This window comes from Peromyscus leucopus, chromosome 8b (genome assembly GCF_004664715.2).
Source record: "Peromyscus leucopus breed LL Stock chromosome 8b, UCI_PerLeu_2.1, whole genome shotgun sequence".
Classification (NCBI taxonomy): domain Eukaryota; kingdom Metazoa; phylum Chordata; class Mammalia; order Rodentia; family Cricetidae; genus Peromyscus; species Peromyscus leucopus.
Window position 1 is genome coordinate 53,534,051 of NC_051086.1, and position 24,546 is coordinate 53,558,596.

The following is a 24,546-nucleotide window of genomic DNA, read 5'->3' on the forward strand; positions in this document are numbered from 1 at the left end:
TGTAATGTAAGCATCTGTGTTTTCTCATGGTCTTAGGCAACTCTTGCAAAGACCCCCAAAGGGGTTTCGACCCAAAGGTTGAGAACCACTGATATAGAGATCCTGTCGAATATGTATTTTTTTTTTTTTTTTTTTTTGGTTTTTCGAGACAGGGTTTCTCTTCGTAGCTTTGCGCCTTTCCTGGAGCTCACTTGGTAGCCCAGGCTGGCCTCAAACTCACAGAGATCCGCCTGGCTCTGCCTCCCGAGTGCTGGGATTAAAGGCATGCGCCACCACCGCCTGGTGATGGTTTTTTATATTAGAAAAAATGAACAGATACTTAAGCATATGAAATACAGTTAAGATCACTAATATTCAGAGTTGTACAATTTTTTTTGGAGAGAGGATTTCTCTGTGTTAATGACCCTTGGCTGTCCTGGAACCAGCCTGGCCTTGAACTCACAAAGATCTGCCTGCTTCTGCCTCCTGAGTGCTGAGATTAAAGGCATGTGCCACCTCGCCAGACCAGAGATGTACTATTAAGATTGCAATGCCAGCTGGGTGGCGTGGCCCACACCTTTGATCCCAGTACTTGGGAGGCACAGCCAGGCAGATCTCTGTGAGTTTGAGGCTAGCCTGGTCTACAGAGCAAGATCCAGGATAGGCACCAAAACTACACAGAGAAACCCTGTCTTGAGGAAAAAAAAAAAAAAAGATTGCAGTGCCACACCTTTCACATCACTTGATGGGCCTACAGTGTTGAGTGTGCACCGTACTATGGAGTAACTATAATAGAAGTACCATGCACTGGTTTTTAGAAATGTAAAATAGACCTGGCTGTGGTGGCACACAACTTTAATTCTGGCACCTGGGAGGCAGAGGCAGGCAACTCTGAGTTGAAGGCCAGCCTGGTCCAGGACAGCCAGGGATACATGTACAGAGAAACCTTGTCTTGAAAAATAAAATAAAAAAAAAATTAAAAAAAAAAAAAGGAAAATAGAAGAGCCATTTTGGTAAGGGTTTTTAATTTATTTTTTCTTTTGTGTATGTGCATGTTTTGCATATGTGCAGAGTCCATGGTGGCAAGAAGAGGAAATTAGACCCTCTAGAACTGGAGTTACCTCTATTTGTGAGCAGCCTTGTGGGCGCTGGGAATCGAACCTTTGTCCTCAGCCAGCGCCCTGAGCGGTCTCTGCAACCCCTGGTTTTGTCTTTTGGCAGTGCTTTGCTGCGTAGCCTCGGCTGGCCTCCACCCCTAAGCTTTACAATCCTCTTGCAACATTCTCTTTGCTGCTGGGCGACAAGCTGCCAAGCCCAGGTCGTGACAGTCTCCTGTAAGTTAAACATCCACTTATATGACCCAGTACTTCCACTTTAGTTATTTACAGAAGAGAAATTAAAACGTAAAGTCCACAAAAATGACTGGTACATAACTGTTCGTGGCAGCTGCATTTCCAGTGGACAAAAAACGAAAACAACTCAAATGTTTATTAATGGAAATTTAGAAGAAAAGAAGGAAGGAAAACGACCTTTGGGATCTGAAAAAAAAAAAAAGTTTTTTTCTAGACTGGCGCTGACAGGCAAGCAGGTTCTGAGGCTGGTTTGTTACTGTACTTCAGCGTCTGGCTAATCCCTACTGAGCGACAAATGTTCTGTGAATGAAGAATGTGATTTCTCATACAGCAACGATCTTGGAGTCACCATCCTGGGGTTTTATTCTCTTATTACCTCCCATCAACAAATGCCATCTGTACCGGGCTCAGCAAGGGCACACCGGCAGGTCCTTGCCACTGTGGCCGGTTCCGCCCTGATTCCAGGCAGCGCAGGACACCAAGGCCCGCGCGCGCGCGCAGTAGAGGAATGTGCGCCCCGAGGATCGCACACCAAGGGTGCTGGATCTTGAAAGCCTTGTGCCCCGAGGGCATCCAGAGGGAGAGGCCCGCCCTGGGGAGTGGGCGGCCCCGGGAGTGGGCGGGCCGAGCCGGGGCGTCTGTAGCGCAGGGCTGCCGGAGGGCGGTGGGGGCGGAACGCGGCTGACGCGACACCCGCGGAGGAGAGGCCGGGGGCCCGTCCCGCCCCCGAGGGCAGGCCCTGAGCCCCGGCCCCGCCTCGGCCTTCTGGGGTGTGGGCTCCTCGCTGAGCTCCGCTCCCCGAGCTTGCGAACCCGCGCGGGTGCGGGCACCCGCAGCCAGGGTGAGGGGCCGGGGACGTGGCGCGGCTGAGATCCGGGACGGGGTCCGGCTGGAGCTGCTCCGGCCTTCTGACTTCGGGACACCCAGATTTCGGGATTTCTCTCCTGGGCGGGGAGCGCGCCGTAACTTCCTCATTCCCGCCGGGACCCTAGCTTCCAGCCCATCTGGCCTGACTTTGAGCTTCGCTGTCACCCGGATTCCTCCCTTGGACTTACCTCGCCTCAGTTCGAGGCCATCCCAGCTTGGCTAGGTGCTTCTTGGATTTTGGATACGGAACGAGAGGCGGGGCTGTTGGGCTCTGGTTGAGGACCGCGGGAGGGACTGGGGTTGCAGGGAGTGGAGGTTAGAGGGGCGTCCGTCTGCAACTATAGGAGTTGGGAGTCAGCTGAATGAGATGGGTGAGGACGGGGGCGTTAGGATGGGCAAAGGGGTGTTTCTGTATGGGCGAGTCCCTTTCTGAGGCTTCCTCATATTCCTAGGATGACTGCAACCCCGGAGAACCTCTTTCCCTATGGGGACTACCTGGGTTCCAGCCAGTTACACATGGAGCCAGATGAGCTTGACACTCTGAGGGAAGGAGAGGATCCAGGTACATTGGAGATTGGCCCCCAGGGAGGGGAGGATAGGGATCTGGGGCCTCCTAAGATCTACACCCTTTGGGGCCTCTTAAGATCTACACCCTTGGGCTTTTTTTTCCCCTCCCAGCTGATCGAATGCACTCCTTTCTGGCCATCTACGACCTTCAGCCTCTGAAAGTGCACCCGTTGGTGTTTGCTCCTGGAGTTCCGGTTACAGCCCAGGTGGTGGGCACCGAAAGATACACCAGTGGATCCAAGGTGGCTGGGCTGGTACCAGGGAGGGTGGGAGAGGGGAGGTCTGGTCAAAGTGGAGGGCTGGGTTGGGCCGGAAGACATGACTTTGAGATTTTTATACCCCAGGTGGGAACCTGTACTCTATATTCTGTCCGCCTGACTCATGGCGACTTTAGTTGGACCACCAAGAAGAAATTCCGACACTTTCAGGAGCTGCATCGGGACCTCCAGAGACACAAAGTCTTAATGAGTCTGCTCCCTCTGGCCCGGTGAGTGGGACTAGACTGCTTCCTGCGTCAGGCAGATTTTCCTCACCCCTTGGCATCCTTCACTCCTTCCAGGCTCAACCTCAGCTTACCAAAACTTTTTCTCCCCCAAGGCATTTTCCCTCCCCCTGCTCTGTGCTGGGCCCCCTCCCTGGACCCTCGTTCCCAGGAAACTTTCCCTGCCTGGTTCTCTTTGTCCATCGTACTGTGCCAACATTTCAGCCAGGCTGGATGCCCAAAGTGTCCTTGCCAACCCCCCCCCCCACTTGTCTCCGTTCCCAGGATAGAGACCCTTTCTTCCGCCAGCCTTCCTCCCACTCCAGGGCCCTGTCTCCAGGGTTTCGGGCACTGGCCTGCCAGCCCTTCCCTGAGTCTTCTCTCACCTCCTCTGTAGCTTTGCTGTGGCCTCCTCTCCAGCCAGAGAGGCAGCCAATGAGGACATTCCCTCCCTACCCCGAGGAGGTTCTGAAGGCTCCACCAGACACACAGCCAGCAAGCAGGTATGACCCAACACCAGGTCCTGGAGCAAAATGTGTAGCACGCACAAAGCTCTGGCTTCATCTGTTTCTTTCCCACCCCATTCAGAAATACCTGGAAAATTACCTAAATCGCCTCCTGACCATGTCTTTCTATCGAAATTACCATGCCATGGTAAGGTCCAGGGTCTAGGGTCTAGATGCCTGGGTGTTGGGTGTGTGTGTCTCTCCCCCCCCCCCCACCACACAAGGTCTTACTGTGTAACACTGGCTGGCCTGGAACTAACTCTGTAGACCAGGCTGGCTTTGAACTGACAGAGATCTAGCTGCCTCTGCCTCACAAGTGCTGGGATGAAAAGCATGTGCCATCATGTCCTAGGGCGCCTGGGTTTTTTTTAAAAGTAGATGAGGATCTTCAGATCCCCAGGGGACAAAGGGGCAGAGTTAGTAGGGCTGAGGGGCTGAAAGCCAAGTCTCCCCCTGAGCTTATTTCTTCCTCTACAGACGGAATTTCTAGAAGTCAGTCAACTTTCCTTTATCCCAGACCTCGGCTCCAAAGGACTGTGAGTGTGGGAACCCCTCTCCCAGCCTCCTGCAGGCACCACTCCCCATCTGCCTGCTTGAAAAACTAAACACATAGTACAGGTGTCCAGAGTCCCCAGCTCTCCTGACTATTGTCCCCATAGGGAAGGGGTGATCCGGAAGCGCTCAGGCGGGCATCGAGTTCCTGGCTTTACCTGCTGTGGCCGAGACCAAGTTTGTTATCAGTGGTCCAAGAGGTGAGGGCTGGAGCTGAGCTGGGATCAGCGGGCAGGTGAAGAGGGGGGTCTGGAGGACCTGGAGGGTCTACACAGCCCTTCCCCCCCCCAGGTGGCTGGTGGTGAAGGACTCCTTCCTACTGTACATGCGCCTGGAGACCGGCACCATCTCCTTTGTTCAGCTCTTCGACCCTGGCTTTGAGGTGCAGGTGGGGAAGAGGAGAACAGAGGCGCGGTATGGGGTGAGGATCGACACCTCCCACAGGTAAGGCCTCCCCTGTGTGAGAGCCTTCTGTGGCCCTGAGGGGAGCTGGAGGCACCATGGGGGAGAGGAAGGCTCTTCAGTCCTCCATGCCCTGGTCCAGCCAGAGCTTTGAATCAGGGAACTGGTCTATCCATATATTTAGGATAGTCCCAGAGTAAGGGCCCGTAGTGCAGAGGCTTGGAATAAATGGGAATGGGGTAGAGGCTGGAGAGAGAAGAGAGAGTAGTGTTCTTGCAGAGGCCCCAAGCTCCGTTCCTTGAACCCGTGTAGGATGGCATATGCCAACTCCAGCTCCAGGGAGGCTGATGCTCTCTTTTGGATTCTGTGGGCATCTTCACTCACACCTGCACACACACACACACACACACACGCACACACACACACACACACACACACACACTAAGAATTTATTTAAAAAAAAAAAAAAAGGAGCTGGGCATGGTAGTGCACACCTGTAATTCCAGCCCTTGGGAGGCTGAGCCAGGAGAACTGGCCCTGCAGAGCCTGAGCTCTATAGTGAAACTCTGCCTTAAAAAGGGAGAGAATTTGCCACGCAGTGGTGGCACATGCCCTTAATCCCAGCACTCGGGAGGCAGAGGCAGGCGGATCTCTGTGATTCCAGGATAGCCAGGACTGTTTCACAGAGAAACCCTGTCTTGAAATTGAAAAACTTAAAAAAAAAAAAAAAAAAAAAAAAAAGAAGGGCGAGAGGGAGGGAGGGAAGGAGGAAGGGAGGGAGAGAGAGAAGGAAACTAAGCTCCATTTGTTCATTCAGCAGTGTTGTTGTTGAGTGAGTGCCTAACTGGGAACCCAACTATGAATAACACAGATGTCCGCACTATGTCTGTGGACTGCAGCTTGGGGCTAATGGGGGAATTAAGAGAAGGCAATAGGCCAGAGGGGGAGTCTCCGGGCAGGACTGTCGGCTGAAGGAGAAGGATTAGTGGTACAGATTCTGTTTCTGTCCAGGTCCCTGATTCTCAAATGCGGCAGCTACCGGCAGGCTCGGTGGTGGGGCCAGGAGATCACGGAGCTGGCGCAGGGTCCAGGCAGAGATTTTCTTCAGCTCCATCGGCATGACAGCTATGCCCCACCCCGGCCCGGCACCATGGCCCGGTGGTGAGACCCTGATGTCCTCTCTGGGCTTCTGTGTGGCTTTCTTTGGTATTCTCTGAGTTCATGATCCTCCCTTTTATCTCCTCTGACCTCATGACCCTACTTTTGTATCTCTCATCTCTCTGACCCCTGAACCTCCTTAACCACAGTGATTTGCCTGCTTCCCCTTGATCTTCTAACTTGGCCGTCGCCTCTGTCCCCTTACCTCCCTGATTCTTAGGAGCATGCGAACCCCAGGGAGCTCCCCTCCCAAATCGTTTTGATTTCTTCTATCCCTTAAATACTTAATAAGCATTTAAATCTTAAGCACTTGCTATGTGCTCCGTCCGGTACTGGCAAGAAGACACAGGCTTCTCTGGTTTAGGGAAGGAGGTGATCTAATGATAAAACAATGTGAACTCGCCCCACGGGTGGTAGATGTAGGGAAGGGTGTACAGAGGGGAGCACCTGCCCCTGGAAGGCTGTCAGGACAGGCTTCCAGAAGGCATAGCCCTCAGGTTCCTTTAGTAAGATACAGTGCAGCAGAACGGTCCAGGCAGAAGGCTGGGAAGCTGGATGTGTTGGTGAAGGGCGGGGGGGGGGGGGGGGGCGGGGGGGACGACGGGACTGATCACAGCTGAAGAGGGGGAGGTGCAGTTAGAGCCTGTGAGTCCGTAGCTCCAGATCTGAGTCCAGCATGCTCGGCCAGGAGGTTGAACTTCTTCATAGGCAAAAGTGGGCGTGAGAGGAAATTTTTCTTAGAGGTGGTGTTGAGGTTTTTTTTTTTTTTTTAATTTAATTGCCTTACTTTTGCAGTATTGGGGGTTAAACCTGGGGTGCCACATATGTTAGGCAAGCATTCTACCACTAAGCTAAAGCTATGTGTTTATGCACTTGGGTGTGTACTTGTCCAGGTGCGCGCGCGTGCGTGCGTGCGTGCGTGCGTGCGTGCGTGCGTGCGTGCGTGCGTGCGTGTGTGTGTGTGAATTAGAGATTGACCTTCGGTGTCTTCTCCATTTTTTAAAATTTGATTTTATTATTTTGTGTGTGGGTGTTTCGTGTGCATGTATAGCTGGGCACCACATACCTGCAGTGTGCCCTAGAGGCTAGACAAAGGCGTGGGACCCCCTGGAACTGGAGTGATGATGGCTGTGAGCCACCATATGGGTGCTGGGAATCGAACTTGGGTCTTCTGCAAACACAAGTGCTCTTAACCATTGTACCCTGTCTGCAGCATCTCCATTTTAATTTTGAGACAGTGTCTCTCATTGAACCTGGAGCTGATTTGGCTAGATTGGCCAGGCAGCAAGCCCCTAAGATCTGCCGGTCTCTAGCCCTGCCCCAGCGCTGGATTTATAGACATGCGCTGCTTGGCCCGGCTTTCTTATTTTGGTGCTGAGGATCTGAACTCAGGTCCTCATGCTTGCACAGGAAGCCCCTTAAGCCATTGAGCCCAGCACACTGTTGCCTTTTTTCTTTTCTTGTTTGTTGGTGTATGTGTGTGTGTGGTGTGTGTGTGTGTGTGTGTGTGTGTGTGTGTGTGTGTGTGTATACATGTTAGTGTGTGCTAAAAAGTGTATGTGTGCATGTGAAAACCCGAGGACAACTGAGATTTTCCTCAGTTACCCCTCACCTTAGTTTTCACTGACTTGTTTATCTATTTGCTTATTTTTAAGCATGTGAGTGCTTTACCTGTGTGTATGTGTGCACACACACCATGTGTGTGCTTGGTGCCCAGTGGTGCCAGGAAGAGGTATCAGATCCCTTGGAACTGGAGTTACAGATGGTTGTGAGCCACCATGTAGGTGGGTGCTGGGAACCAAACCTGGGTCCTCTGCAAGAGCAGTAGGCACTTTTAACTGCTGAGACATCTCTCCAGCTCCAATCCACTTTTTTTTTTTTTTTTTTTTTTTAGATAGGGTCTCACTGAACTTACTAGTAAATTAGAACTTACTAATTTAACTGTAGTTAATTAGTAAGCTAGCAAGCAGGCTCTAGGGATCTGCCTGTGACTGCCTCCCCAGTGATGGGATAACAGACAGGTGCTAACCTCATTTTTGTTTGTTTGGTTTTGTATCTCTTGCTAGCTTGGAACTCACTATGTAGACCAGGCTGGCCTGGAACTCACAGAGATTCTCTCGGTTCTGGTTCAAGAGTGGTAGGATTGGGGCTGGAGAGATGGCTCAGCAGTTAAAAGCACTGGCTGCTCTTCCAGTGGTCCTGACTTCAATTCCCAGCAACCACGTGGTGGCTCACAACGATCGGTAATGAGATCTGGTGCTCTCTTCTCACCTGCAGGCAGAACATTGTGTACATAATAAACAAATGATCTTAACAAACAAAAAAAAAAAAAAAGAGAGAGAGAGAGAGAGAGAGAGAGATAGGATTAAAGGTATGTGCTACCAGTGTGGGTCCTGGGGATCTGAACTCAGGTCCTCAAACTTATGAAGGAATCGTTTTACTGAATGAGTCATTTCTCCACCCCTTGCCCTCCCATCTTTTTTTAAAAAACTGTTTTGTTTGTTTACTTCCTTTAAAGATAGTGTTTCATATAGTTCAACCTGGCCTTCAACATTTGCTCCTTCTTGCCTCAGTTTCCCTGAGTAGCAACAGTGATAGGCCTATACCAGGAGCCCTGCCTATTTGTTATTTATTCATTCATTCTTGGTTTTCTGAGACAGGATCCCATGTAGTACAGGATTACTGTGTAGTCAATGATGACCTTGACCACCTGACCCCCCTGCCTCCACCTCCCAAGTGCTGGGATTGAAGGCATGTGCCACCATATGTGGCTGTGTATTTATTTTATGTATGTAGCATGGGTAGGGTCTCACTTTGATGTAGCCCTAGCAGAACTGGAAGTCAAAATGTAAATCAAGCTGGGCTTGTTCTTGTGGTGAGTCTCCTGCTTCTGCCTTGTGAGTATGGGCTTTAGGTGTGCACCATTAGACCTGGTCCATTTAAGACAGGCCTGACTGTGTGGTATAAAATGGCCTGGAATTTGCAAATCCTGCTTCAACCTCCCACGTCCTGGGATTACAGGTACATGCTACCACATATGGCTGAGACTTTTTATTTTATGTGTTTTGCATGTATATCTGTGTACCACATACATGCCTGGTATCCATGGAGGCCAGAATAGGGCATTGTATTCTTCTGGAACTGGAGTTAAACACTGTTGCAAACGGGGTGGCAGTGCATGCCTGTAATCCCAAGCAGAGGCAGGAAGATCTCTATGAGTTGAAGGCCAGCCTGGTCTACAGAGCAAGTTCCAGAATGGTCAAGGCTACACAGAGAAACCCTGTCTTGAAAAAAACAAACAAACAAACAAACAAAAAAACCAAACCAAACAAAAACTGTTGCCAGCTGCCATGTGAGTCCTGGGAACTGAACCCGGGTCCTCTGGAAGAAGAGCCAGTGCTCTTAGCCACTGAGCCGTTTCTCTGACCCTGCTTTATTTTTAATACATTAGTAATAGGCACTATTTATGTAGCGCTTACTGTGTGCCAGGAATGAAGCATGTTTCACATGGTAACCTACTGGATCCTCTCGACTCTTACCAGGCAAATTCAGTTGTTATCTTGGTTTTATCCATGAGAAAATGGAGGCAAGGACATGCTGGGTGACTTACCCAGGGTCCTACAGCTTGGGAACAGTGGAACTGGGATTTGCATGTAAGCAGCTGGGAGTCAAGACTGCTCTTTACCACCCTCCGGGACTGAGAAGTCAAATGAAAGGGTGTAGCTCGGTGGTAGACTATTTGCTTATCATCAGGGAGACCCTGAACTTGGTCCCCAGCACTTAGGGAGAAAGAGCCGAGCAGTACAGTAACGTGTAAGTAAAAAAAATTCTAACTAGATGTGATGGTGGCCGCCTGTAATCCCAGCACTTGAGAGACAGGAGGATTGATATAAGTCTGAGCACAGCCTGGATGACACAGAGTACGAGGCCAGCCAGGGCAGGAGCTAAACTACAAACAGACACACACAGCGGTTGTGGTCACCACTCCTTGCCCCGCCCCCGCTGTTGTGTCTCCCCTCCAGTCAGTCGCATCTCTCTTTCCAGAGGTAACCCTTGGCAACCGTTCCGTGTCCTCCATCACCGCCTGAATATCCGTGTACTCATGTACACATGTTACTTTTTACTTTAACGGACATGGGGTTGTCAGCTCTCTTTTGTGCTTATTTTTCTTCCCTTTAAAGATTGGACATTTAGGGGCTGGAGAGATGGCTTAGTGGTTAAGAGCACTGGCTGCTCTTCCAGAGGACCCGGGTTCAGTTCTCAGCACCCACATGGCGGCTCACAACTGTTCAGAACTCCAGTTCCAGGGGACCCAACACCCTCACACAGACGTGCTTGCAGACAAAACACCAATGTACATTAAATAAAATATTTAAAAAAAAAATGGACACTTAGCCAGGCGGTGGTGGCGCACGCCTTTAATCTCAGCACTGAGGAGGCAGAGGCAGGTGGATCTCTGTGAGTTCAACGCCAGCCTGGCCTACAGATCGAGTTCCAGGACAGGCTCCAAAACTATACAGAAAAACCCTGTCTTGAAACGCGCCCCACCCCCCCAAAAATTGGACATTTAGGGTTTTTTCTGTCTGTCTTTAAGATAACATCCCCCATAAGCATGATCTTTGCCTAAATATTTAGAATATGTATTCCTAGAAATACAATTACTGGCTGTAGAGATGGCTCAGCAGGTAAAGGCACTTTGCCAAGCTTGATGACCTGAGTTTGGTCCCTGAGATCCACACAGTGTAAGACTACTGACCCCTGAAATTGTCCCTGGCCCTCACAGTTGTGCTGGGAAACACGTACCTTCCCCAAATAAATCAATATAATAAAAATATTTTTTAAAGATACAAGCTAGGTATGACGTCCTACACCTTTAATCCCAGCCTAGGGAGGCAGAGGCAGGTGTATCTCTGTGAGTTCAAGTCCAGCCTGGTCGACATAGATGGTTTCAGACTAGCAGGCTGTAGAGTGAGATCCTGTCAAAAAATAAAAACAAAAAAAAAAATTGCTATATGTATTTGATGGCATTAAAGAGTATATTTTGGAAAAAAATTTGAGGTTTATGTTGGCTGGATATAGCTCAACAGTAGAGTACTGTCATATATGAAGTACTGAATTCAATCCTCAAGCAGTTCAGAAAAAACAAACAACAACAAAAAACCCAGTATGTGCTTTTAACATTGCGATTGGTACTGTGGACTCATCTAAAAAGCCAGTATAGTCAACTGGGCATGGTGGTATAAGCCTGTAATACCATCACTCAGAGGCATGGACCCTAGGGTCAAAACTTCAAGGCCAGCCTGGACTACAGTGAGACCCTCTCCCAAAATACCCGGAAAAAGGTCAATAACCAGTTCCCGTGGTCTGTGAGAATCCCCGCTTCTCCATCCCCCGATGCTGTGTTACAGATGGTTTTCTTTCCTGGTTTGGTTTGGTTTTGTTGAGACAGGTCTCTTGTAGTCCAGGCTGGCCTGGACTTCACAGCAATCTTCCTGCCTCACCCCGCTGCATGCCGAGATGATAGACACAAAGCACCAAGCCTGGCAGAAGGCACTGGTTCCTTTTCAAAGTTATTTAATTTTAAGTCAGGCGTGGCAGTGCACACCTTTAGTCCCAGCACTTGCAAGGCAGAGGCAGTGAGTTGGAAGCCGGTCTGATCTACATAGTGAGTTCAAGGACAGCCAGGGCTACTTATTTAATTTTAATTTCTTGGGATTATACATTGTGTATCTATCTCCTCCACCACCTTCTCTTTTTTTTTTTTTTTTTTTTTTTTTTTTTTGGAGACAAGGTCTCACTATGTAGCCCGGGCTGACCAGGAAATCACTGAGTAGACCAGGCTGGCCTTGAACTCAGATCCGCCTGCCTCTGCCTCCCAAGTGCTAGAATTAAAGTCATGTGCTACCACGCCCAACTTTTTTTGCATTTTGGAGGCTGAGTCTTAGTATGTAGCCCAAGCTTGTTTCAAACTTTCTGTAATCCTCTGGCCTGAGCCCGGGATTACAGGCCCGTGCGCCACACCCTGCCCTCATTTCTTGTTGATGAGTGAACGGAGCATTTCCCCTCTGACTGACCATCCTAACATCTGCTGTGAACTTAATCTTTGCTCACTCTTCAGCTGGCGTCCATGGTTCTCTCTTCTTTTGCTGCGTATTGTTTTTCCAGAGCTGCTTTACATGTGGTATATGCATCTTTGCGGTCTCCGGCCAGTTTCTCTAATTGATTGTGCGTTGCCATTTTTATTTAGCTCACACTGGCACATCACACTGATTAATCCCACCTGATGTGTTCGATGCACTCTAACCTCTCTGATCATTCCTGATCTCTGACCCTGCCGTCACCTCTGACCCATGACTATCCTCCGGTCTTCACTCTCCAGAACTTTCTGGCTTCTGACCCCTCTGACTTCCTTGGCTTGGCCTCCCCCCCAGGTTTGTGAATGGGGCAGGTTACTTTGCGGCTGTGGCAGATGCCATCCTGCGTGCTCGAGAGGAGATTTTCATCACAGACTGGTGGTGAGTGAGGTCAGGTGCCCTGGAGAAGAGGACGTTGCGGGGGAGGGAGTGGGGGGGGGGAGGGCAGAGGAGCCCACGGGTCAGAGTGGGGGGGCGCTGTCTTCTGCTCAGCTTGCTCCTTACCCGCCACCCTGACTTCTAGGTTGAGTCCTGAGGTTTACCTGAAGCGTCCAGCCCATTCCGAGGACTGGAGACTGGACATCATGCTCAAGAGGAAGGCGGTGAGGAGCGGTTGGTTGTGGGTGGGAGTTGATTGGAAGGACCTCAGCCGGGGTCTTCCAAGGAGAAAGTTGGGAATCTGAGGCTTCAGGACCAGGAATTGTACGCCCCCCCTCCCAAGTGTTTGTCAACTATCACCTCCGGGTTCCCTCCTCAGGGTACTCGTGTAGACTAGGTTCCCATTACTCAGACCCTTTTGGGGCCATCTAGGGGTGTAGACGTCTGTGTCTCTTTGCTGAGGAACGTCACAAGTTTCACTAGAAAAGCATGGCACCTGTTGTGCATCAAGCATTTGTGAGTGCTTTGTTTTTAAGACAGGGTCTCACTATACAGCCTTGACTGGCCTGGAACTCACTTTGTAGACCAGGCGGACAAACGCAGGGATCCCACCTGCCTCTGCCTCCTCAGTGCCGGGATCAAAGGCGCGTGCCTCCACACCTGGCATCTGTGAACGCTGACGTGAATGTTGACAAGGATTCATGGATGATGGAGGGTGACTGGATAGATGGTAGAAAAGGAAATGGGCGTGGTGGTGCCCACCTGTCATTCCAGCACTTGGGAGATGGGCACAGGAGGATTAGGAGTTGGAGGTTAGCCTTGGCTGTATACTGAGTATATACCAGCTTGGACTAAAGTCTGTGTCTGGAAAGAGGAAAAAAGAACAGGGAGCTGGATGGAAAGATAGGACTTGGGAGGGTGGAGGTGACTGGGGACAGTAGTTAAGGTGATGATGAGCACATCGTTGGGAAGGTGGCTGGCTGGATTATGAAAGGTAGGTGGGTAGATGAGTGGCTGAGCTGTTTGCAGTCAGCATCATGATGGGTGGGTGCATGTGGGAGAGCACCCAGGAAGGGTGGAGGGACATACAGGAATCCTGAGCATGGGGGTTGGATAGGGGCCCCGCAGGGAGAGGCACTAGGGTTTGCTCTCCCCACTTACTACCAGGAAGAAGGTGTCCGTGTGTCCATCCTGCTGTTTAAGGAAGTGGAGCTGGCCTTGGGCATCAACAGTGGCTACAGCAAGAGGATCCTGATGCTGCTGCACCCCAACATAAAGGTGATGTTTGGGCCCGAGTCCCTTCCTACACGACAGCCCCTTCCCATCCTCTCAACCCTTCGTCTCCCTAAAAACTCTCATCCTCCATCTTTTCCCACCCTGTCCTCTCACCGACACCTCCCCCATGTACTCCTCCACCCTACTCCAGGTGATGCGCCACCCAAACCTTGTGACACTGTGGGCCCATCACGAGAAGCTCCTGGTGGTAGACCAAGGAGTGGCTTTCTTGGGGGGGCTGGACCTTGCCTATGGCCGCTGGGATGATGTGCAGTACCGACTGACTGACCTTGGGGACCCCTCGGAACCCGCAGCCTCACAGGTAATTGCCCCAAGGCCATCCTGAGCTCCCCCAAACCCAGGCACTCTGTGTCGACACCCTTCCCAGTACTGCTGACCTGCAGAGGTCAGCAGTTCAGAGACCCCAGGAAGCTATGTTTGTTACTGTTTCTGAGACAGGGTCTAACTGTAGAGCTCAAGCTATCTAAAACGTGTCATCCCCCTATCTCAGCTTCCAGATTGCTGAGAGTATAGGTATGTGCCTGACCCCATGACCTCACCTTCCCTGGATGTGATGTATTCTTCCTGCAGATTCCCACACCAGGTGCAGACCCTGCAGCTACCCCAGACCTGTCCCACAACCGATTCTTCTGGCTGGGAAAGGACTACAGCAATCTCATCACCAAGGACTGGGTGCAGCTGGACCGGCCTTTTGAGGGTGAGGCTTCCCTTCCTCAGGGCCTCCAGGAGCTGGCAGCTGGGGCAGAAGCTGGGACTGGGACTGAGTGTGGGGTGAAATGAGTCACGAACCGTGTGGCCTTCCCTCTGGAAGGTTCCTATCGGTTTCCTTTTCCTCCTTGTCTTAGTCAGGGTTACTGTTGCTGTGATAAAACACCATGACAAAAAGCAAGTTGGGGAGGAAAGGGTTTATTTGCCTTACACTTCCACATCACAGTTCATCATCAAAGGCAGTCAGGACAGGACTCACACAGGGCAGGAACCTGGAGGCAGGAACTGATGCAGAGGCCATGGAGGAGTGCTGCCTACTGGCTTGCTCCCTGTGGCTTGCTCAGCCTGCTCTCTTATACAACCCAGGACCGCCACCCCTGTGGTCCTACACACAATGGGCTGGGCCTTCCCCCATCCATCACTAATTAGGAAAATACCCTACAGCCTTGCCCAATCTTATGGAGGCATTTTCTCAGTTGAGGTTCCCTCCTTTCTGATGACTCTAGCTTGAGTCAAGTTGTCAAACCAGCACACTCCTGTCCCACGTATCCCCAACACACCAGCCCTAACGTCTCCCTTAACTCTCCTGGGACTTGCAGATTTTATTGACAGGGAGACCACACCCAGGATGCCATGGAGGGATGTTGGAGTGGTTGTTCACGGCGCAGCCGCCCGGGACCTTGCCCGGCACTTCATCCAGCGCTGGAACTTCACGAAGGTGCTGACTCTCTCCAGAGGGACTGGAGGGAGGGTGGGAGGGGAAAGCCTGGTTGGGCTAACCACCTTCTGCTGACTCTGCTCTCCCTTTACGGCAGACCACCAAGGCCAAGTACAAGATACCCACGTACCCCTACCTGCTGCCCAAGTCCACCGGCACTGCAAACCATCTCCCTTTCACAATCCCGGGCGGGCAGTGCGCCACCGTGCAGGTGACAATCCCTGGCCAGCCAGCCCCTTCCCTCCCTCTCATTAGCCTGTGGCTCTCCTCCTCTCCCTGACAGCCCCCCTTCCTGGGCTTAAAAACCACATTATATTCACCGCCCCGCAGGTCTTGAGGTCTGTGGACCGATGGTCAGCGGGGACTTCAGAGAACTCCATCCTCAATGCCTACCTCCACACCATCAGAGAGAGCCAGCACTTTCTGTACATTGAGGTCGGCCTGAGGCAGAAATGGAGGGAGAAGATGGGAGGGATGTCCCAGGAGAGGGACTGGGGCTGCCAGCAGGATCCGTCTCTGAGGGGTGGCCTGGCTGGGTGCGCAGCAAATGCAGGACCTTGGGACTGGGGCCGGAGGTCAGGGCCAGGATGCTGATGTCTCTCTTCGATCCCCGCCCCCAGAACCAGTTCTTCATTAGCTGCTCAGATGGGCGCACAGTTCTCAACAAGGTGGGCGATGAGATTGTGGACAGGATCCTGAAGGCTCACAAGTAAGGTGGAGGTGGGGGCGCTGCGTAGGCCCGGATGGAGGGGCTGGGTTCGTTTTGGGGACCCTCGCACCTCTGACTGTTGTCTCCCCAGACAGGGGCAGTGCTTCCGGGTCTACCTGCTTTTGCCTTTGCTCCCTGGCTTTGAGGGCGACATCTCCACAGGGGGTGGGCACTCCATCCAGGCCATTCTGCACTTCACTTACAGGTGACCCTTCCCCACAACCAGGTTCCCGCTTCGGGCCCCATCTCACTAATATCCTTCCCACCCTCTCCCGGTCATCCCCCCCACTCCGCTGCGGGAGCTTGTGAGGTCTGCCTCTCCCATCTCTTCCCTACCTCCTCCTTCAGCCTCTGCCTCCCCCGCCCTTTCTTTTCTCTCAGGACCCTGTGTCGTGGGGAATATTCAATCTTACATCGTCTCAAAGCAGCCAGTGAGTGCTGAGGGTTCAAGTCCTGGATCCCTGGCAGGGAGGCAGTTTGGGTAGCCGGAGTCCTGGGAACTGGGGAAGGAAACTGTCCTTCTGGCATGCCCTTTTCACTGCTGGGAGAGAGAGTGTGGGATGGATGGAGTCCCCGCCACTCACAGCAGACAGCTCTCGCTTCATCGCCCCTCCCCCACCTCTCTGGTGTACAGTGGGGACGGCGTGGCGGGACTACATGTCCATCTGTGGGCTTCGCACACATGGAGAGCTGGGCGGGCACCCGATTTCTGAGCTCATCTATATCCACAGCAAGATGCTCATTGCAGACGACAGGACGGTCATCATCGGTCAGTGCGGCACCTGGTCCTCCGTCGGGAGGTGGGCTGGGGAGGGTCAGAAGGTGATACAGAGGCCACAGCTGAAGCTCACGGCGGGGGGGGGGCCTTCAGGCTAGTGCTCTGGTAAAGGTGACGAGGTGTTGGGGAGGCCCTCCTGGGCCCAGGTCGACACAGTGTGCCCTTGATCTCATCCCAGGTTCTGCGAACATCAATGATAGGAGCTTGCTGGGCAAACGGGACAGTGAGCTGGCCATACTGATTGAGGATACAGAGACGGAGCCATCGCTCATGGACGGGGTGGAGTACCAGGCAGGCAGGTTTGCCTTGAGTTTGCGGAAGCACTGTTTCAGGTAGGAGTCGGGGAGTGCGGACGGATGTGGGGGCGACGGGAAGGGCTGCCTTTTGAGCCAGATGTGAGGGTGTCCCAGAGCTGGTACTAGACCTACCAGACTAATCCAGTTAAGGTGTCAGCCAATTAGGAACACATACACACAGGGAGTTGCTATGTAGCACGGGCTGATCTTGAACTCTTGATCTCCTGCCTCTGCCTTCCAAGTGCTGGGATTCTAGGCACATGTTCCTATTACCATGCCCAGCTAAAGTAATTGTTTTTGTTTTTGTTTTTTTAAATCAAAGTAAAGAAAGATAAATCAAAGCGCCCTCTAGGTTCACTAAGCCTTCTTTTCACTGTTTATCGCATCTGTTTTGAAGTAGCAGGAGTTCAGATTTTCTAAGGGACTGAATTTGGCCCATTGGTACCATTCTTCCATAGTGTGATTCTTGGAGCAAATACCCGGCCAGACCTGGATCTCCGAGACCCTGTCTGTGATGACTTCTTCCAGCTGTGGCAGGAAACAGCTGAGAACAATGCCAGCATCTATGAGCAGGTAGAAGCTGGGGCAGGTCTGGCCTGAAGAATTGATGGGTTATCCTGTTCAGAGGGAGGGGAGGGTCTGGGGAGCATGTTTGATTAGGCTTTCCGTAGCCCCGGGGTCCAGCCCGGGAAGGGGGGGGGTCCAGCCCCGGCAGCCCAGACTCCTGATCTCCCTAATCTTAATCGGCTCCCGTGTCCTCCCCTCCACCCCTAGATCTTCCGCTGCCTGCCGTCCAATGCCACGCGTTCCCTGCGGACTCTCCGGGAGTACGTGGCCGTGGAGCCCTTGGCCACGGTCAGCCCTTCTTTGGCCCAGTCTGAACTCAGTCACATCCAGGGCCACCTAGTTCACTTCCCCCTCAAGTTTCTGGAGGAAGAGTCCTTGTTGCCCCCACTGGGGAGCAAGGAGGGCATGATACCTTTAGAGGTGTGGACATAGCCGAGGCTTCAGCCTGGCAGCAGCCATAGCCGCCGCCGGGCCCCACTGTGCCTGATCCTTGCCTCAAACCCCGAGTTCCCAGGGCAGTGGCCCTTGATCCCTAGAGAGGACATCTCTGAGGAGTACTAGAGAATCACAGACGACCTTTACTTGAGAAGTAACCCCAGGAAGCACTTTCAAGCCAGGCCTGGGGGAGGCAGGAGAGAGTTCTAGAGAGGTTTGTCCTCCCACCACCTGGTTCAGACCACTGCATAAAAGCCTAACTCTTACTAGGAGGCCTGAGGTCAAACTTTTCACTCCAGGAGAAGGGGCTCCTGTCCTGGGTCGTCCTCATCTCACTCCTCCTCCTGCCCTTGAGCCCCCGATGTGCCCCAGGGCTTCTCCTAGCCCAATGCTGCCAAGACGGAGGGAGTATGGAGCCACTTTTGACTGCAGTCCCCGACAACGGTGCTGGGGACAACACCATAACTGCCTCCGCCAGCCTGCCGACAAACACTAACTTTGTACCAGTTCACCAAACATTTCATAAATAAAAGTGTAGAAAAGGCTCTCGCCTCTTTTTGGCGGAGATGAGTGTGTCATAGGCTCTCCCTGCCTGCACAGGACACCCGTCCTCACCTTCTCTCTGCCTCAATTCTTGTTTCTTCCTTCTGTGTGCACCTCTGTGCTTCTTAGCAGCAGCTTCCAAGTTCATTCACCTAATTCCTGAAGGAAGATCAGGGCCAAACGCATGTGTGTGTTGTGTGTGTGTGTGTATGTGTGTGTGTGTGTGCGCGTGTGTGCGTGCATACATATATTCATAACTTTGTGTATGTCTGAGGTATTTTGCAATTAGGAGATGTTGAGCACAGATAGCCACAGAAGCAGGAAGAAACTCAGAGGAGTGGAGGATTTAAGAAGGCTTTTGGGGAGGTCTGTGGGGGGTGGTAATGTTTGGATGGGAGGGCATTTATTGGGCTGCTGTCCCAAACTGAGTCTAGCCCTCTAGTTCTCTCAAGAAGTGACCTCGAGGGCCAGCCAAGTGGTTCAGCAGAAGTAGGTGCTTCCTGCCAAGCCTGATGACTTGAGTTCAACCCCCAAGTTCCACATGTCAGGAGGAACCAGATTCCTGAGAGTTGTCCTTGGACCTCCACACACAGGCATTCCTGTGTGTACATACACAATAAGTTGATTAACTTTTTTTTAAAAGATTTTATTTATTTTGTATAAGCATGTATGACTGCAGGCCAGAAGAGGGCACCAGATCTCATTACAGATGGTTGTGAGCCACCATGGTGTTGCTGGGAATTGAACTCAGGACCTCTAGGAAGAACAGTCAGTGGTCTTAACCTCTGAGCCATCTCTCCAGCCCTAACTTTTTTTTTTTTTTAAGTAGAGAGTTCCAAGCCAGGTGGTGGTGGCTCACAACTTTGGGAGGCAGAAGTAGGCAGATCTCTGAGTTTGAGGCTAGCCTGGCCTGCACAGTGAATTCCAGAACAGCAAGGAATACATAGATCTCTGTCTCAAAACGTACCCCCCCACCCAAGACCCTTAGCCTTGACCTCTAGCCTTCACTTGTACATGTATACACACACACACACAAACCTATGTACCTCTGAACAGATGCACACACACACACACACACACACACACACACACACCAAAACACTTAATATCCAAGAAATCCCCCTCCTACACACAGCAGTTCCTGGTACTAATTGGCAACCAGTGCATTAATTAGTCTCATTGTTAGCACTTAAATATCTCTTTCCCTGGGGGACCATTACTTAACTGTGAGGTGGAGGCAGCAGTTGTCCAAAGCTGGGCCAGGGGACAGACTGACTTCTGGTTCTTAGTTCTTAGTCTTGGAGTGTTTGAAGACAGGGTCTGGCTACGAAGACAATCCTGTCTCTGCTTCCTGCCCAGCTATGACAGGGTCTTGCTGTACAACTCAGGCTGGCTTCTAATTCATGATCCTTGAGCCTCGAGCCTCAACTTCCTGAGGGCAGGGATCGCAGGGGTCCATAGTCCAGCCATAGTCCGGGTTCTTGATAGAAGGCTACCATAGTGTTGGGGAGGCAGGTAGCCACCCTATCTCAACCAAGAACCAGCTCCACCAGTCTTGCCCTCTCCCCTTCCCACTCCAGGGATTACATGGCCTCCTGAGGTGAAGGTGGCCGTTTATCCCATCCGAGAGATGTTGGTTTGCTCATTCTTTTATTAATGTCAAACATTCCAGGAATCCAGCATCAGCAAATTTATTGAGTATATACTGAGCGCCTCTCTATTAATTATTTGATTCATTTTAGACAGACCCTCACTGGCTGACTTGAAATCCATCATGTAGACCAGGCTGGCCCTGAACTTGCTGTGATCTTCCTGCCTGTGCCTCCCACACGCTGGGATTACAGGTGTGTACCACACCTGGATTTTTGTTTCTTAAGACAGGGTCTTGCCAGGCGGTGGTTGCGCACACCTTTAATCCCAGCACTCGGGAGGCAGAGCCAGGCGGATCTCTGTGAGTTTGAGGCCAGCCTGGGCTACAGAGTGAGTTCCAGGAAAGGCGCAAAGCTACACAGAGAAACCCTGTCTTGAAAAACCAAAAAAAAAAAAAAAAAAAAAAAAAAAAAAAAAAATTGTAAAACAATGTTTGTAGAGAGGTGATTCCAACACGTATCTCAAAGCAAAGGCCAGTGAGAATGTTGACAGCTAGTGTCTCAGTTGGGTTTCTACTGTGTAATAAATAAAACGCCATGATCAAAAGCAACTTGGGGAGGAAAGGGTTTATTTCAGCTTACAGTGCTCAGGTCACGCTCCACCACTGAAAGAAATCAGGGCAGGATGCAAAGGCCACAGAACAGTGCCGCTTACTGGCTTGCTCCACCTGACTTCTTACACAACCCAGGACTGGGGGGCACCACCCCTAGTGGGCAGGGACCTCTTACAGCAATCATCATCAATCGAGAAAATGCTTCACAGGCTTACCCACAGGCCAGTCTGGTGGGGGTGTTTCTCAACTGAGGTTCCCTCTTCCCAAATGGCTCTAGCTTGTGTCAAGGTGACATAAAACCAGCCAGCACAACTGGAAGTCGGAGAACACTCCAGGGGAAAAGAAAAGTAAGTGCAAAGACCGGGAAGAGATGCCGAGGTCTGGGCGCTTCCAGCAAAATAGCAGCAGCTCAGGACAGCTGGAACAAGTTTAAGTGTGGCTTATTAAAACACAAGACCAAAAAAGAAAAACATCCGTGAGGCCAAAGAAACGGGCAGAATGTTGAAAGTCTTTGATATCTCTACCCACAAGGCAGCGGGAGTCAGCAAAGGGTGTTCTTACTCATTTTCTTCTTTTCAGATAGTCACTACATAACCCAGACTAACAGAAAATGTAATCCTCCTGCCTCAGCTTCTTGAAAACCGTTTTAAACAGAAGGATGTCAGGTTTAGGTTTTAGGAAAATCACTTCTGGATATGAAGAACTGAGGGTGTCGGGCAGAGAGGCCGTGTAGGAGGACAGAGTGACTGGGGGGGGGAGGCTGGGCAAATGAGTCAGGGGGCATCCAGACCAAGTCCATCCAGAAGTGCCAAGACGGCTCCAGAGAATTCAAACTCACTGAAGCGATGTTTATACTAAGGCTGGGAATGGGAATTTTCAGAGGGAGTATTAGTGTTGGAAGAGATCTTGAGACACGCAGAACACCTTACCTCAACTCCATAGAGAAAGAAAAAGCCAGAGAGGCAAATTCACTTGCTCAAGGTCACCCAGCGCATTCGTCAGTGGCAGAACATGACTGTCTATTATATAGTTACACAGCATCACCCATCCTCTAGTGAGGCTAGCCGGTGCTGTGTCAACATGAGTAGATCTAAGGTGCTGGAACGAAACTTGGAGGGATTGGATACAGTTCCTTCCTCTTCGGCTTCGCCACGAGCAACTCCAGCGATCGTACTTTCCTGCAGAGCACTGTTCAGAGAAGCAGAGACAAACGCGTGCGTGCGTGCGTGCGTGCGGTCGGAGTGCCTATCCTAAGGGCTGAGATCGGCTCCCAACATCCCCACTCCAGCTAGGAAAGGGAGTAAAGGCCAGACAGCACCCCCCCACACACACACACTTCCCTCCCACGTGGTCTCTCCAGCCAAGTTCTCACGGAGAGGCCCCTCCCTCGGCGGCTCCACTGTTGCCATGGCAATTGGGTGGGTGGACAGCCCGTCCTATCTAGAGGCCACCAGCCCTCGCGTGGGGAGTTGCCATAACAACCCCCTAGTAATAGAGGGGGTTGGGTCCCGCCTCCCTTCCCCCGCAAATAGAGAGGTGGGTGGTTTGATCGGCAGCTAGGCACACGAAAGGAAGAAGAGAAGGAAAGGAGTCAAGTAAAAAAAAAAAATCCAGGAAGGAATTAGGGGAGACGAGGCCAAAAAGATAATAATAATTAAAAAGGGGAAAGGAAGGGAAGGTGTGTGCGCACGCGCACCCAGCAGGTGGGCGCGCTCCTTCCACGCCGGGCTCCCCGCAAGGCTCGGGGCCGGCGCGCACCCGCCGCCCGCTCTCGTGCGCCTGCGCGCAGGTGTCGGCGCCCGGCGGGAGGGGGCGCCCGGCGCGCTCGCGTCACGGCCCCGCTCCGCGCGTGCGCAGGGGCAGCCGGCAGCTCGGGTTGCAGGCGCGCGGGTGAGAGCGAGCGCCCGTCAGCCGCCGCTGGGTCGGTCCTCCCGCTGGCCCTCCCCCCTCCCCCGGCCTTTGGGCAGGCGCGGTGGAGCCCGCCCCCCCCTCCCCGGGTCCCCCGATGGGGAGAAGCGGCGACGGCGGCAGCAGCAGCAGCGAAGTGAGCGAGCCGGAGCGTGAGCGGCCCTGCGGCGGCCATGGGCGACCCGGCCCCCGCCCGCAGCCTGGACGACATCGACCTGTCCGCCCTGCGGGTGAGCGCCGCCCCCAGCCTCGCTCCCCAGCCCGCGACCCCGGCCCCTCTCTCCCCCGGCTCGCGCCGCCCCGGGCCCCCGCCCTCTGCAGATTCCCGGAGCCAGTTCGGTCCCCACCCTGTGCTGCCCTCCCCCACACTTGCCTGCCACCCCTACCTTGCTGCTGGGATTCCGAGTCCCCACCCTTCTAGGCGTGTGAGGGTCACCTCTAGTGTCCCTAAATCCAGTTCGGCATCACCTGCAGAGTCTTTTTTTTTTTTTTTTTTTTTTTTTTTTTTTTTTTTTTTTTTTGTGGCCCCCCTCACCCTTCCTCGGTCCTCATGTCTCCTTCCACCACCACCTCCTCCTCCGGCTCCTGGAATTTTGACTTTGCAACTGCCTCAGCCTCCCCCCCCCCCGTTTTCTTCCTCGCCCACCCCTGAATTGCAACTTGGGCGGCATTTCACCTCCTCACTCCACCCCACACACCACCTACGTCTCCATCCCACGTTCACTTTCCCTAGCCCTTCTCTCGCGTTTCAAGTGCAAGCTTTCCAGCTCCAGGCATTTCCGGTCTCGGGGTCCCTGACTATTACATTACTAACTCTGCAGCCGTGTAGGGCTGGGAGGACGGACAAGCGCCCGGCGGGGAGGAAGGGAAGCCTTGATTTCCCTCGGAAACTCGGGGCCGGAAGACGATGTTTACATACATGCACACACAGAAAACACAGGCTGCCGGTGGTCGGTAGTGAGGGGTTGGCGAAAGTCGTGGGGGTGGAGGCCAAGGAGACCTTGAGGGAGGGGGCTCATCAGGAAAGCGGTTAAGAGGAAGCAACTGTGTCAGGAATGTGCTTTGAAATAACCCAATTATTGTTCCACGTGGGGCGCTTTCTCTCTCTCCTTCCGGAATTTTTTTAATTCAGCAGCATTTGTATGGTTTTCTTTAGCGGGCAGCCTTGTCATAAGGGCAATATTGTGATTTCAAGGTGAACCACTCCAGACTGTGTCCCAGGAGGTGTTTTGACTCCGTGCCCTGCGAGCTTTCCCAACCGGCCAAGGTGTAGAGAGAGCAGGATTTCCCACCTCAGGCTTAGCTTCTTAGAAGATCCCTGAGCACATTGCCTTCTGACTTTTGAATTAGCCAGGGAAAAGGCAGTCAGCCCACAAGTGCCCCGGATATGACTGGAGGGGAGAGAGAATTGAAGAGAGCAGAGTCATGTTGTTAATTGGGTTTCTCTAGGTGACACAGTTTTTTTTTTTTTTTCTCTTGCCATTCAGGTCATAATTTGTTTGGTGCAATGTTGGGTTATGCTGGAGATAAGTTTTAGAAGAACAAGGCTGAGCATTGGATCTCTCTCTCTCTCTCTCTCTGTCTCTCTCTGTCTCTCTCTCTCCCTCCCTCCCTTCCCCCTCTCTCTCCCTCTGTCTCCTTCTCTCTCTCTCCCTCTTTCTCTCCTCTCCATCCCTTTCTCCATCCCTCCCTCTCCACTCTGTCCCTCTGCCTCTGTGTGTGTTTCAATGGGGGAAAGATCTGAAGGCCATGGGAGGTCAGTTCAGTCAGTGTTTAAAGTGGGGTGCTCAAGTCCTTTGGAATGGAAGGTGGAAATCCAGGTTTTGAGTAAAGTCTCTTAATGTGCTCGGATTTGGAATGATACTGCAAATTGAAGTTGTTGATTAACTCTGGCCACAGGTTCTCTGGTGACCGAGACACTGACACAGTGAGTAGGTGCAGACCATGACCTTTGATTGGAACCTTGGTGCTCTGGTTGCTTCTCTTTTCTTTTGGTTTCTCTGGTAACC

At 52.1% G+C, this 24,546-nt stretch overlaps 2 protein-coding genes across 2 annotated transcripts in view; both read left to right on the forward strand.

Annotated features, from left to right (window-relative positions):
• Nucleotides 1–2,100: 2,100 nt before the first annotated feature.
• Nucleotides 2,101–18,429, forward strand: Pld2 (phospholipase D2). Its single transcript, XM_028862155.2, has 25 exons — nucleotides 2,101–2,421; nucleotides 2,651–2,760; nucleotides 2,877–3,007; nucleotides 3,110–3,252; nucleotides 3,644–3,749; nucleotides 3,835–3,900; nucleotides 4,230–4,288; nucleotides 4,412–4,504; nucleotides 4,596–4,748; nucleotides 5,718–5,867; nucleotides 12,296–12,379; nucleotides 12,522–12,600; nucleotides 13,544–13,654; nucleotides 13,803–13,973; nucleotides 14,243–14,369; nucleotides 14,980–15,098; nucleotides 15,196–15,309; nucleotides 15,429–15,533; nucleotides 15,719–15,807; nucleotides 15,899–16,012; nucleotides 16,189–16,238; nucleotides 16,442–16,576; nucleotides 16,764–16,917; nucleotides 17,340–17,454; nucleotides 17,656–18,429. The coding sequence occupies exons 2-25, from the start codon at nucleotides 2,652–2,654 to the stop codon at nucleotides 17,878–17,880; spliced, it is 2,802 nt and encodes a 933-aa protein (XP_028717988.1). The 5' UTR covers nucleotides 2,101–2,421; nucleotide 2,651; the 3' UTR covers nucleotides 17,881–18,429.
• A 4,178-nt stretch (nucleotides 18,430–22,607) lies between these two features.
• Nucleotides 22,608–24,546, forward strand: part of Mink1 (misshapen like kinase 1) — a 55,998-nt gene continuing 54,059 nt past the window's right edge. Inside the window, 1 exon segment of the mRNA XM_028862171.2 lies at nucleotides 22,608–22,767. Coding sequence (XP_028718004.1) covers nucleotides 22,711–22,767 — 57 coding nt within the window. The 5' untranslated portion in view covers nucleotides 22,608–22,710.

Bases quoted from the DNA above. Each gene is read 5' to 3' on its own strand.
- Pld2 (XM_028862155.2), top strand. From the start codon at position 2,652: ATGACTGCAACCCCGGAGAACCTCTTTCCCTATGGGGACTACCTGGGT. The intron at 13,655-13,802 runs GTGATGTTTGGG...ACCCTACTCCAG, and splicing joins TGCTGCACCCCAACATAAAG to GTGATGCGCCACCCAAACCT. The intron at 15,808-15,898 runs GTAAGGTGGAGG...TTGTCTCCCCAG, and splicing joins AGGATCCTGAAGGCTCACAA to ACAGGGGCAGTGCTTCCGGG.